The sequence below is a fragment of the Podarcis bocagei genome, assembly GCF_964188305.1.
Source record: "Podarcis bocagei genome assembly, chromosome: 2".
Taxonomy (NCBI): domain Eukaryota; kingdom Metazoa; phylum Chordata; class Lepidosauria; order Squamata; family Lacertidae; genus Podarcis; species Podarcis bocagei.
This window is the reverse complement of record NC_138126.1, coordinates 94,474,251-94,488,910: the sequence shown is the minus strand read 5'-3', so window position 1 is coordinate 94,488,910 and position 14,660 is coordinate 94,474,251. Positions and strand designations below refer to the sequence as shown.

The window sequence follows — 14,660 nt, the reverse complement described above, 5'->3', positions numbered from 1 at the left end:
ATTTTGGGATTTGTCTGCTTCACCAGTTATCCATTTCCTCCTAAATGTAAGGCCAAGGGATATACTGTACCCCACCTGCCTTCTCTGTGTGTATATGCCCATGTTGATGCTTGGACCCCTTCTACTGAATCTAGTGAGCTGGTACCTCAGCGCAGCAACTCATAACACCTGAAGTGTTAAGTTGCATGGAAGTACCTTTGGGAGCACACACGTCTTCTGGAGGCACCTTCTGTGCTCCAAAAGTGAGACTATATTTTGTTCCCTTCTCTTCTACCAGAAACATCCCTTCATCCTAATGTATGAGGAGCGAACAGTGGACGTTGCGTGCTATGTTTGTAAAATCCTGGATCAAATGCCAACGACTCCGAGCTCTCCAATGTATGTCGATTGATACTGCTGCTACATCAAAACTCTAGTGCAAATGCTGAGAAAAAGCAAGATGTACAGAATCTTCACCCCGTATTGCAGTGTTTTAACGCTCGCCCAGACACCATGTGCAATAATGTTGGTGTTTTTCTTCCATTCTGTCTGTATATTATTGTCACTTATAAAGTGCATCCATGTAATAATACCTGATCACAGTGTTAGTGTCAGTCAAAGAGAGACCTCATTTTGCTCTTTTTGTGGACATATTCATAAAACGTGGAAATAAGTAACATTTTATTTGTTGACCATGATTGGATAGCACCTAAAGTTAATTTCTAGACTCAGAGACTTCTCAGCAGCTACTGGAATGATTTTATTCTCTCAAACTCTTCCAATTGTTACAGATAATATAAAAGAAAGGAAGTTAGGCATTGGCCTATCTGATTCTGAACATAAACTGCTTGGGGAGAAAGAAACTTTTATGCAGCCAAATGAGCTACTTTTACCTTCTGAAGCCAACAAAGGCAAAGAGGGGATAATATATAAATATATATATAAATATATTTCTTCACAAAGTGCAATAGATTAATTGATTTGAAATTCTGTTGCTTTTCAGTCACAGTATATGTTTTGAAGACAATTGTGGCTCAGCAGAACTTCATTTTTCGGAGGGAGAAAGAAGTGATCATGTAAAATGGACTATGTCTTTACCAAAAAATAAAAATAAAAATGCATTGCATTGCTTTGAAAGGAGCTAACAATTAAACTCATGAGAGTATGAGTTTGAACTCATGGAGAATAATGTATTGTTTCATTTTCCAAGCAAGCCACTCTTCAGTAGAACTAGGTGTCCTGTAAATTGTTACCTGGTGAGATAAGACTTTTACCTGAGGAATTATTAAACTACTCAGTTGAATTTAACTGGCTTGTGACCCCTGATTTCCAACTCATGGCTAAACTTTCACCATTGAAAGGGTACGGGACAGTTTGCAGTTGTGAAGAGCTATTTTACATTGTTAATAATTATTTGTAATTTATCTCCATCAAACTTCTCATGTTTTCCAGTTGCATAGAAACTTCCCACAGAGCTCCAGGTATGACTTGGATTTCTGATATTAACCATCAGATCAAATAAGCTCCCCACGTCCCCATCAGTTGGATAGTTGGGCTTCCAAAATCATTACAAAGAGGATGCTAAATATGTTTGCTTTCATTTTTTGGATGAATTCGTTTATTAGAAGAATTTCCTAACACAATGGTAACTAAGAGAACTGGAATGTGAAGTTCTTAAAAGCATGTGGCAGAAAAAAGGAAACCCAGAGGTTATATTGCCAGACAGGGGGTAGGGGGGGAGCCCTTTAAACAATTTTATTGTCATCTCAACTGCATCCAGTTTGATCTTGTCTTCTAAGTCACAAGGGGGAGGAAGTGGTGCTTTTTAAAATCCAAAGTTATTTGTAATCTCAGTAACTGTCACTATTTAACATGTAATACTAGAATTGTAAGGGAATTAAGCTTTACCATTGAGTGGGTCAGCGATAACAAGACTCTGTTACTATAACCAGTTAACTTAATTTTCTCTAGTATACCAGCTGATTAATAGGATTTGGGGGCAAAAACTTGGTCAACACCATAAGAGATAATGTATTGAAATGGGAACCAGTTGGGACCAGGGCCACTCCAAGACATTTTGCTGCCTGAGGCAAATGACAAGTGCAGAAGCTGACCAAACTGCCAGGTAAGCACCCACCACCTGAGCGACTGTTTCACTTGCCCAATGGTAGGCAAAGTCCCTGGTTGGGACTGTTTTAATGTAGTAATTATTCATTGTAATCCACTCAGGTGGAAGATTTTCAACCTCATCCAGATGTTCCCAACCTCTATATGCCTATCTCCTGGCTTTTCCTCTTTGTGCCTGCCGAAAATTGAACAGTAATTAGAGCCACTTTCATCTTGCATTCTATCCTCATGTATGTTAGCAGCGCATTTCCATTCAGTCAACCGCAAATGGAGGTAGCTCCTATTCAGGCTCAGTGGATGTCTGAGAGAAACTGACTGTTCTAGCATATTAATCATAGATTGATATATTAAGGGTGCAGCATTTATATTACAGTATATGTTTATAAAGATGTATAGTGTTCAGAAGCTGTGAAAATAGTGTAAGAACTGTACATTGTGAGCTCTGGTTTAATTTTTTTCTTGTACCATAGAAAAAAATGTAAAGTTTATTGAGAAGCTGATGTGCAGGGGATATTGCCTTATTGTCTGTAAGTAAAATGGAGTTTGACAACATGATAGCTTCTAAGAGCTTCCAACTATTTTATCCTCTCCTGGTTTGAATTCCTCTTCTATTTAAAGTACTCTACATGGAATCAAAGTGTTAATGTAATAGGTTCTCCCCCACCCCCCACCTGCAGGTCAGTTGTAATAAATCAAGGATCCGAATATGATCTTGCTATAAGCTCAGACATGATGATGGGGAAATGAATAAATGCAAAATGAAATTTAAAAACGCCACCTTTCTCTGGCCAAGTTTTCCTATTTATTGATGTTTGCAAGAAGGACCAAAAGGGATGGTGGGACTTTGAGGAAGAGCCCCTGAAATACAAGAGGCTCAGCTGATCCTGACCATTGTTTGACCTTGAAACAATTTTTTTACTCCCCTGAACCAATTACTTTGTTTGCTGTCTATGCATTTTACACAGTGGTACCCCCATGCTGACTGCAAGCTTTTTAATCTAGCAGAGCTTCCATCAGTAGAATGGGGAGGGGTGTGCTTTTTGTTATTCCCCCACAGTCTCCTACGCCATCTCACGCACTCTTCTGAAGGGTTCCCCCAACCCTATGGAGTATGTTTTAGGGGACTTCAGGTTGGAATGAGTAATTGCCAAAAATTGCCTCTCATCCCGTTCTGCCCCTGGAAGCCTTTGCTGGATCAAAGAGCTTTCTATCAGCGTATGGGAGAAATCATTGGATAATATTTTTCATCTTTAGCTACTACTGTATTTGAGGTCTGACATTACCACATGAATGACCCAGTTACTTGGGTCATGCATGGCGTATAACACTTGTGCACCCTAGATTTGAATTTGCCTTTTGGGCAACAGCATCACGTTGCTGATTTATGTTATATTTGCAATTTAACACAAAAGATCTTTCTCATCAGTAGCCCTGCCCAACAAGGTAGCTGCCATTTGGGACTTTTGTTTCTTGTTCCATCTGTTTTGTATTTTTGTGTTACTGGTTTCAATAAATTCATTGAAATCATTTTAAACTAAATTCTCATACATTCTCCAGACCATTACCAGCCTCTTCCATTTCTATCATTTGGGGTGGGTGGGGGGAGGCATTTGTTTTTTTAAAAAAAAGATTTTATTTTGTAGACCAGAGGGGGAGATTGCATTTTTCACTTCTCCTTTAGCAGTTAAATGACAAGAAGCTGCGATTTGACCTGTCTTTGAAGTTCACTGAACAAATTACTGACTTTCTGCCTAACTTTCTGCACATAGTGGCTTGCAAAGGTGAAATGAGAGATAAACTAGTCCAGGCTGGCCAGGTTTTATGGAAGAAATCTTGGAATATCTACTATTGTTAAAGCTTGCACATGACAAAATAACTGCAAAACAAGCACTCAGTGTGACATCACAGGGAGTCTTTTAATTAAGTACGGCAGTGCTGATCACAGAGGTAAGGCATTGTGTTTATTTACAGTGTGGTTTTTTTTAATATATATATATAGTTGACAGCATCCCTTTAAATAAGGATAAAAAGCCCTGTACCGCATGGCAGTGTAGCACCTAAAACTAGTCTGTATTCAAGTGCTATTAAAAAGCCTCAATGGAATGACTTCTAACTTTTTGCATATTAAAATTAAGTAAAAGAAAACAAGCATGTGAAGGATTGTTCTATCCTACCAGTGCACTGTGTGAACATTTGTACAATAGAAAATTCATGCTTTAAATAGTGACCTTATAAAAAAACTTAACATTTTTTTATACAACATGCAGCAATATTAAAACCAGTTGTTCGTTCTTCCCCTACTTGACCTCAGACGTTTAGTCACCCATATTGAGGTCTGCAGAGACAGCTCTCCTGGTCCAGGCTGTTCTTCAGCCAAGAAGACACACGAGGGCAGGTGGTCCTTTTTGTACTGTCTTGATTTCCAACAACTCCTTCCAGTAACACAATATTAAATACACTCATTTGGTAAATAGTTTTGTAATTAGCTTTGGTTTGCAATATTTTTACACAGTTTCAGGAAATGGCCAGATCCGTCCAAAGCAGCCACAAACTGTTTCTTACACATGCCCTTCCATACTGTGCGACCTTTCTGAATTGCAGTGCACAGAGGTTTACAGAATAAAAACACTGATGAATTGGCCAATACTGCAAAGTACCCAGCTAGCCAAGGAGAACAAGCTCCTCCTCTTTGGATGTGGATTCATAGCCGTTCTCTGGAAGACCTTGCATGGGATTTTCACTCTGCTCCCTGCACTACAGGTGAGGCTGGGCAGGAAATCCAGAAAAAAGCAATGGCTAAGGCACGAAGATATTGTGGACTTGAGCATCCTGTGCGGTTAGTTCTGTGTCACAATACTGTAAATGGGAGCTTCTTTTCACAAGCCTTAGGCAATTAAAAGGTTGAATATGATGTCAATGAGATTGCTGCTTGTGTAGCGTAGATCACAGACAGGTGTGTTGAAGGAAAGGATGTCTTGAAAGAGGTGCAGCACCATGTGAAGGAGGCAGTAGAGGTTTATTTTGTAAGGCGATTCTTCACATTGGTATTGTGTGCATTGCAAGGTATCTGTTTGGTTCAGTTGAGTGCTATTGTCTTGCTGTTCTGAGGCGCCATTCTGCTGTAGTAGAATGTGCTTTGTGATGCTGCAGGCTTCCATGCTAGGTGTTTATGGCTGAATGCTTCACGCTTTTTGTGGGACATCAGCATGATGTCATCAAATTATCCTGTTTTTCCTTCTTTCTCTTCAGACCATTTTTAAAAGACAACAACAGCACAATCCCCATAGCTGTAGATCACCATAGTACTATTCTGTCCTTTTTGTGTGGATTTTATGTACACTCTGACATACTGGGCAGGTGAACCTGTTGCTAGTCATCTACTTCAGCACACCATCCCTATTAGTTTTTCCATTTGCACAATTTTGTAAGTATGGCTTTTCAAAGCATCTTTTTATTTGTGCTAGAACACTTTTGCCTATTTATTAGAATTGAAATAATCACACAATTGTACTTACATGAAAAACAATTTAACTCAAATTTTAAGAATTGAAATTGCTTTAAAAATTGTTTTCTTACCATTATCTTAATTTAAAAAGTGCTGTCTTTTTTTTTTAAAGAAGCCATAAAAGTAAACCATATAATAGAACTTTTAAAAAGTGGTTTGTTGTAAATTAAAGAATTAATTTGGCTCGTTCAGAATGGTCCCTTTCCCACTTTCATGCCTATGTCATGTCTAGTGGTGCGGATTACACATAAAACAAGTACTATATCCTCAACTCTGAGTGCGGAAAGTTTTTCTGTGTGGAAAAGACTTTCTGGAGAGTAATGATTGTGCACAACTAAGAGTTGCCAATTTGGAAGTACCTATATAAGTACCTGCCCTCCCCTTTCAACATATGTCTCACCACCTGCTTAAGCTGTATTAATTTATAGCACCGGTATAGTTCAAGCAAAGTTTCACTCAAGGGCCATAAACATCATAGCAGACTATTGTTTTAAAGGCTTATTCACCTGCTTAGCTAGTATTTTGCAGCATGATGCACTACAGCTGCCATTTTCAGATTTGGTTGCAACAGGAAGCAGAAGTTATTTTGTTTTTTAAAAATAATAATAAATCCTGACATATAGGGACCGGTTTAGTTAAAATACACTTTCCATCACTGTAGATACAGTAGTGTAATTTGTTTTAAACTACCACCTAGCTTTGAGCCAAGTAGGATACATTTTAAGTGCCGTTTGGACTTTTGCTTCTACATTTCTTTTGTCAGTCTCATAACTAGACTCAAGATCTGGCCCCCAGCCCCTCTCACCAAAGTCAACTATCTGCTTCCTATGCCCAACCACTCAGCATTTGGTCTACTGGCAAAAGTAAAACTGAGGGGAATGTAAAGGGTTTTGAACTTGCTAGAATGAAAGATAAGAAGGCATGTGCAAGGAAACAAACAGTAAGCTCACTGGGCATTAACGAAATTACTAATAATCATTTACAGTCATACCTTGGGTTGAATGCGCTTCGGGTTGAGTGCGTTCGAGTTGCGCTCTGTGGCAACCCAGAAGTAACGGAGCGCGTTACTTCTGGGTTTCGCCGCTTGTGAATGTGCAAACGCTCAAAATAATGTCACACGCATGTGCAGAAGCGGCGAAAAGTGACGCGTGTGTGCGACATGCCGTCGCTAGTTATGTTTGCTTCTAGATGCAAACCTCCGGAACGGATCCCGTTCGTATCTAGAGGTACCACTGTATAGGTAAATTATAACATTCAGTTGTTACTGTGGACATTCAGCGGTGTAGTGAGGATCTGTTGCTCAAGTGGATCTGAGTATAGTTTGGAATTGTGGCTGAGGGCTGGGCCCTCACTTTGTGGTATAAAGGGAGAACTACGGTTAAAACGAATGAAGGGTAGATATGTCACAACATAGTGCTTTGCTCATAACCCAGACTTTGTTTTGTATATATAGCTGTGGAGTCATCACCTGGGTGAAGCCTACCCACATGTGAACAAAGGTACCCTACCAGGCAGGCAGCATTTGCATCTTTTTTTAATGAGGCAACATATTTGAGTGATACATTGCAATATTCTGGTCTGCCCTCAGGAAAGCGTTGGTTAGGAACATAATGAGTATCTGGTGCTTGGTATGAAGCCTCTGGGCTGGGAAATGGTTGCTGCGTAGCTGGGCCTGCTGTGGTCCTGCCTTGTACCAGCTAGCCTGACCTTGCCCTAGATGAAAACCTGGCAGCCTCCTTTTTGGGGTCTGCCCTGTGCAGTAACAGGTGTGAGCATTCTAGCAGCAGCTTGATGGTCATGTATGATACTGCATACAGATCTGTTGTGACATGTAGAGAAAACCCAGACTGTTTCTGTACCATCACTGATGGACTTAGATCTGGCAATATCTTAATTTAAAGACAGACAAAGGCCATAGGTTCAGGCTACAAGGGGTAAGTTGCCCAGTTTTCCTCCACCATGGTAGACTTAGTCGTAGATTTGCAACCTTCACTTGTTAAACTTTGTCACTTTTTCAGATCAGCTCTGGGCAACATATTATTCAATATTATCAATTTATTCAAGACTGCCTGTTTATTAAACTGAATAAATTATTTGGTATATGAGAAGGCATGTGAGTCCTTCAAAGTGTTTTTGGAATTTGAAACAGAATTTAAACTGGTAATCCTTTCCATTTTTGTAAGTTACGATTACTTTATTGCTTTTTGTAAATTTATTCATGACAATCTGATACACTCACAGATATTTATATATAAGAATATGGTTGGTTTTAATAGTGGGTGTTGAAATGCTATAGATTTATCTATATATCAAATTATAGATGTGTTTATATTTTTAATTTAATTAAGAAATGAGCAAAGTACTTATGAAAGGAGGAATGTACCCTGAAACAGAAAATTGATAGAAGTCACCCCAAACTTCTAGTCAATTAAAAATCCTTCATTTATGTACTTGCTTTTTATATTACTCCATGTTCTTTCCAAGCTGAGTGCCCACCACATAAACAAGTCAGATTGCTTTACTTCTATTTCAAGTGCCTTTAAAATTGGTAAGACAGGGCAGAGAGAGAGAAGTGTTTAGTGAAAGGATGGCTTGGAGGTTACTGGTCTGACAATGGCTTCTTCGTGAGCTGACTTTTTTTTTAAGTCTTCATGTATATAATCAGGAGGAAAGGCAGTGGCTGCCATGCAGTGTGATGGACGCTGTAAGTGAACCAAATTTTTTTCCACAGTAGGCAATAAGAGACAATATAGCAGAACCTGATCCGGATGATAGATATGTTAGGGATGAAATGAATGTGCATACCAATCATAATTCTGCTGCAGAGTGAGTCTTTCTTGGAAGAGGTCTGGAAGCTACTAAAGTTAGCTGTGCTTGCTGAGGAGGAGACTCCTGCGCCAGAGATTTGCTTTGTGGTGTGTGGGAGATTATCTGGCAATTTCATTTGTAATAGGGGAGGGGAATGTCCTGGGAAAACTGACTCCAGTTTCTTCTCCCTGGCTGTCACCAGAGCTCTCTGATAAAGTATCTGAGTCTCTTTAATGGAAATCTGTTTGTGTTTAGCTGCATCCCCACACATAAGGCTTATTCTGTTCACCACTGTTGCAAATGCAGGTCCATGGTACTGTTCAAGTTGAGATCACTAACATCTAAGAAATCAATGTTGAAGATGCTGGGCCCAGTGGTGGTGAGGGAACCGAAACCGTTGGCTGAGCTAGGCGGAGTGAGGTCCAGCCATTCCATTGTTTCCCAAGGAGACTCTGTGAAGCTCATGTGCAAACCAGTTCCTTCTCCAGAAGAGGGAGACAGCTGGGTCTCCATGGGCGACAGGGGAGTGGGCAGGATCTCGTGGGGTGTCAGCAGTTCATCGGCAGCTTTGTTGGAAAATCCTTCCATCACCCCTTCAAAGTGTGGTTCTTCACCCACTTTCAGTAGGGTGATTTCACTCGACCGCCCCAGAGGGCTGTGGGAATTTAACAAGATTTCCAGATGACTGTCGTTGCTGCTAGGGCAGTGTTCAAAGGACAGCTGACCTGAGGGGCCTTGCTCAAATGAAGCAGATGTCTTCAGTAGCGAGGAAGTGCCGGAGGTCCCCGAAGACACTGTTATCTGAGGCACCTTCTGAAGGCAAGGGCGGTCCTCTTTGGCATTTGCAGGCATTTCTGTTTGCAAACAAAAAAGGCTCATCAAGAGCGGATCTACAACTTTACTATGCCGTGCACCCCAAGCCACCCTACAACTTGAAATGTTATAAAACATCTTGCACATCAGTGATTACTGCCTGTCAAGACGGCAGACTCCTTTGTCTACAGTATGAGATACCCAAGGGAGCACATCGTAATTCGCTGTTGCTGTCAGAGAAGTGTGTCCTACTTTTCTTTTGGTTGGATATAGCTTTATGTGATGCTATGCTAGAGTAACTTGGCATACCAGGAATCTACTTTGTGGTTCTGTGAGCCTGTGAGGTGTAACTAGGAATGCCTGGGTGAGAAGAACAGAAAGATCGCAGAAGAGCCAACAGCAGATTGTGGTCAGGGAACACAGTAGGTGCTCCATCCAAGGACCGCAGGAAGGAAATCAGTAGAAGAAATTATTACTAAGTATATGTGTGTTGGCAAGGACTTGTTAAGAGGGAAAAAGATGAGTGGATGAGTATGGGACGTCCTACAGCAACTAGAATCTTAATACTTCACGAAACCATTATTAGGCATTACAAGTATAAAACATCGATATATAAAATTTAAAATATATACAAATAAATAGACATATAAACTATATAAAAATGGGATTTCTTTCATTGGGATTTCTTCCCACTAAATAGTGCCATTCACCACTCTAAGAGATACTGTTGACCAAAACTCAGCCACCCTTGCAGTTACTTCCAGGTTAATGTCAGACAGATAGATTCCTGTATGCTTATATCAGATTCTGATTGTTAAGACCACACAATCTATTTTAGTGCAAGGGTGGCCCTCCAGATTTTGGGCTTCATCTCCCATCATCACTGACTGGGGTTGATGTGAGTTGGGGTCCAGTGACAGTCTGAGGGCCACATCTGGTTGCTTAAAATAAGCCCATCAAGAAAATGCACTTTGGGAGCGGCACTTTCTTTCATGGGCTATGACCATGGCTACATTTAGCAGTAGGCATTGGGCTCAAATTATGGCTTACTATGACTAGGGGGTAAGGATGCAGGTGGTGCTGTGGGTTAAACCACAGAGCCTAGGACTTGCCAATCAGGTCTGCAGTTCGAATCCCCTTGACAGGGTGAGCTCCTGTTGCTCGGTCCCTGCTCTTGCCAACCTAGCAGTTCGAAAGCACGTCAAAGTGCAAGTAAATAAATAGGTACCGTTCCAGCTGGAAGGTAAACGGCGTTTCCGTGCGCTGCTCTGGTTCTCCAGAAGCGGCTTAGTCATACTGGCCACATGACCCGGAAGCTGTACGCCGGCTCCCTCGGCCAATAAAGCGAGGTGAGCGCCGCAACCCCAGAGTCGGCCATGACTGGACCAAATGGTCAGGGGTCCATTTACCTTTACCTTATGACTAGGGGAAATTCTCTGAAATTGCCATTTTGGGTACCACCCTTCAGTCAATGAAAAGCATTGGGGCTAGGGGTTAGTGCAGACACAGCGATCACAGTGCACCCTCTTTGGGCAGCCAGAGACTTCTCTCATACTTGCTTTGACCAGAACCAACAGTCTTGCCTTAGGGATATCACCTACCTCCAGTTTCAATAAGCACATCCAACAGTTCATCCATTTGCTGGCTTCGGGTCATCTGCTGCAACAAGAAAAAAGCAAGGGATGTTAGGAAGTTGGTACTGGAGCCACACACTACTATACTAGAAAAATCAGCTTTGATGGATAGAGAGAGATGCTTTCAAAAGAAAGCTGAAGCCTCAGACATATAAGAATGATAGAATCTCCTTGACAGGCATGCTAAATAAACAATGATTCCTAGTAACTAGTTGAAACAGGTCTCCTACAATACTTGAGCAGTTTTTTGTGCGTATAGTAGGCTGTTATGTATTACAATTAATACCGTTCTAGTTCATAAAAGCCTCAGAGAAGCAAGATCAATAGCCCTCCCAAAGTGGAATGAAAACTCCCTCCTTCACTCAGATGTTCAACCTGTAACTAATGTTACTTAGAATAAAATCCCACCACATTCATTGGTACTTACTTCCTAGTAAGTATGCTTATGTTTGCTCCTGTTAACCCACACAAACTTTGTGTGACCCACTGCAATTACCTCTTTAGGGGCCATCCTGCAGTGCTCTTGTGTGTACTTTTTTGAACCAAGTGTTCAGCTGTAGCTTGCAAACTTAGTTCATTCAGAGATCATTCTGTTTCTTCTAAAAATTCAGATGGCCCTTCCAACAGAAGTCACCTGAATCACTTCAGCTGCTTATTCAGTGTCTGAACAAATAAGAGGTTGAATGAATTTGCATTTGCTTTTAATCCAATTGACTGTATATAACTCTTTCTACAACAATAAATTCAGTTTTTAAGGCTGTCGGTAGTCATCTGCTTTCACTCATAGGTCACACAACACTCTCAAATCTGCGAGTGGCTTTGATGTACATAACAACCAAAGCAAGCTATCTGCAGCCAAGCATAGCCTACCAAGTACCAGACTGTTACCTGTTTCACAGCATCAGCGTAGGGTGGTGGCTGCTTTCCATCTGGGAGGGCAGCATTTGACTTGCAAAAGCCAGGAGACAGAATGGAATACTTCTGACTACCTTGTGCTGGCACCTGTGTGGAACCAAAATCAATCACAGGGATCAAGCCAAACTTGGGCCAAGACTGCTATTCAGCAGTTGCCTCCATAAATTTACCTCTTGCATATGGGAACAAATCAACAGTCAATGAGGTGATCTCATTGCAAATCCAGTGGAAGCATGAGAAAAAGTCAAGGCTCCGGAAGCCCATCTCCCTTGCTGTAATAACAGTTTTGCCATTGATAATGGCACTTACAAAGTTCTGCAAAGGAATTTTGAAATAATATTGAATTCCACCACCCACTAGCAGAAAACTGCAGTAAAGGCTGCCTGGTTTAGGGCAGGGGTGAGCCAACTTTTTCAGCAGGGGGACGGTCCACTGTCCCTCAGACCTTGTGGGGAGCCGGACTATATTTTTTGGAGGAAAATGAATGAATTTCCATGCCCCACAAATAACCCAGAGGTACATTTTAAATAAAAGCACACATTCTACTCATGTAAAAACACACTGTTTCCTGGATCATCCGCGGGCCAGATTTAGAAAGCGATTGGGCCGGATGTGGCCCCCGGGCCTTAGTTTGCCTACCCATGGCTTAGGTGATATACTTTCTTTTGAATGGGCAGGAGAGAGTTACAGGGACACCAAGGGTGGTAATTAAGCTGTATATGTGGAAGAGTGGGTAGTGTCCAGTTTCTTAATGACTGAAAAAGTTGAACCTACTCTGCTTATGTGTATGCCACCATCCTTGAAATGCCGTTCTGCAACTTGAATGCAAACCAACAGATGTATATTTTAATCACTGGAAGATGGGCAATTAAACTCCTCCTTTCCTGTTTGGTATTTCATCAACTGAGAAGCAATAATAGCTACAGTAGGTAAACTGGGCCTGGACACATGGAACACAGCCTGCCAGTTTTGAAACATTGCACTGCCCCCCAGTCTGATTCTGGGCACAGTTCAAAGTGCCTTTGAAGCTCTGAGCAGTTTGGAATCTGGATAGAATGGGAGCTGCTTTAACACCCTCCCCTAACTCTGCACCCCCCAATAATAATAATAAAATTAATAATAATAATAACAAGTAGCTTTCTTACTGGAGCTGTGCGAAGATGGCTGCTGGGCTGTGGAGAGCTGCTGCGTCCTTCTCCCTGAGTGCTGGGGGACACAGAGAGGAGGTAATGGCTGTTTGGTGAGGGTGGAAGGCTGATGTGTTGGGGACTCTTTGCTGCCTCTAGTGGAGAATGCTGGGGAGAGCACTGTGGGCTTAGGAATGTGGAGGACAGTATGCCGCTCTGTCCTGACGGTTCCATGCAATGGCTATTTACAAGATGGGGCAGCTGAGGTGTCCCACAGTTTCTCAGTGTGTCCGAGTTGCTAGCCTGGCCTTTCAAGGGAGCTTGCTTAGAGGCAAAGGGACAACTGGACGCTGGGTTTTCTTGCTTGATCGGAAAGCCGAAGAAGTGTGGAGAGGGCTGCTTCTCGTCCAAGCCGTGGCTCCTTTTGCGCTTCTGCAGCTGCATCCTCAGCTCTTCCACTTGCCTCTGCTCTTGCTGCAGTTTCCAGGTCAGCTCATTGATGACCTTCTGCTTTTCCACCAGCATCTTGTCTTTCTCTGTGTCAACCCTTTCCACGTCGAGCTGGATGCCAGCGCCGTTCATGCTTCCCATCAGGCTTTCTTCACACCCGCCTTGCACAGGGGAAGGGTGCAGGACAAAATGGGGGGAAGACATTGGTCCTTCGTTGAAACTGTCTGGCAAGGAGCCATTCACCGATAGGTCTGAGGAAGCTGGGGAGATGGGGGGAGTAGAGCTGGTGCTGCCAAAGTGGTAAAAGCCATTGGACAGCAGGCTGGCCGAAGACTGCGACTGGTAGCTGGAGAGAGAGTTGGTTGGTGTCACTGGGAAGGTGACGGTGGTTATCTCATTGAAGCTGGGCACAGAACCCCCGTTGCACTCCTGGAAGGGCCGCAGGCGTTCCATCAAGGCCGTTTTTGTACCTGATACAGGGAGGCCCCTTATTCGGAGCTGCTGCCTCAGCTCCGACACCTGGAATGAAAGCCGTTTAGTCAGTGGCAAGGCTGCTTTTCAGTTCAACTTTGTGGCAGTTCAACTTACAGTGGACCCTGACCCAAATCTAAACCAGAGATTATTTGCACGGACAAAGAGTTGGGCTGGGTAAAGTTTGGGCTCCAAAATGGCTGCTATTAATTGGACTGGATACGTCAGTTTGTCCCTGTGCTGCTTAGCACAACATTACTTGGACATCTCTAATTATTTCTATTGCCTTAGGTGCTATGCTGTCCAAATTAAAATTATGCAAGTTGTAATAAGCCTGGAGTGGGACTGAACGTCTGCACCCAGGGCTTATTTTTCAGCCGGAATTCAGTTCAGCACCTCTCAGGTGAGCTCCGTTGCCACTCTAAGAGAACAAGGGAGACATTCATTGTGAGTTCTGGCACCTCTTTTTCTAGAAAAATAGCACTGCCTACACCTAATGAATTTGTGGCTGGTTTTAACCTGGGCTGCCCTTCTTACATTTTAGATATAGACAGAGCAGTGTTTCTTGAGAAACTTGGGGGAGAGAGAAGGCAAGCTTTCCAGTCCACCGTCATTACTCCTGAGGATACTCTCCTGTCCCTGCTTAGGAGCTGCAGCCCTTTGGGCACAGGCAAGTCCTCCAGGTGAAGACTAGGCAGAACATCAGAGCTTGTTGAACTTCCCATTACTTTGCTTCCTGTGGATGGCCTATATTTTCAGCAACAGCTGCCTGAGCTTGTGCCTCTGGCACGTGCCTGTGTTCGCTTAGGGAACTTGGTTTCAATTGATTTC

General features: G+C 42.4%; 2 protein-coding genes across 25 annotated transcripts in view; one reads left to right on the top strand and one right to left on the bottom strand.

The window, feature by feature from the left end:
* The window catches only part of MAP2K4 (mitogen-activated protein kinase kinase 4), a 52,231-nt gene extending 50,944 nt beyond the window's left edge, over positions 1-1,287 (top strand). For all 15 annotated transcript variants that reach the window (XM_081183843.1, XM_081183835.1, XM_081183834.1 and 12 more), the window contains one exon: positions 278-1,287. In XM_081183843.1, coding sequence (XP_081039969.1) covers positions 278-391 — 114 coding nt within the window. In that variant the 3' untranslated portion in view covers positions 392-1,287. The remainder of the gene's footprint in view (positions 1-277) is intronic.
* A 2,716-nt stretch (positions 1,288-4,003) lies between these two features.
* Positions 4,004-14,660, bottom strand: part of MYOCD (myocardin) — a 230,901-nt gene continuing 220,244 nt past the window's right edge. For all 10 annotated transcript variants that reach the window (XM_081183819.1, XM_081183821.1, XM_081183824.1 and 7 more), the window contains 4 exons: positions 12,927-13,877; positions 11,755-11,868; positions 10,834-10,891; positions 4,004-9,273 (listed from right to left, as the gene is read on the bottom strand). In XM_081183819.1, the coding sequence (XP_081039945.1) occupies positions 8,705-9,273; positions 10,834-10,891; positions 11,755-11,868; positions 12,927-13,877 (1,692 nt within the window). In that variant the 3' untranslated portion in view covers positions 4,004-8,704. The remainder of the gene's footprint in view (positions 9,274-10,833; positions 10,892-11,754; positions 11,869-12,926; positions 13,878-14,660) is intronic.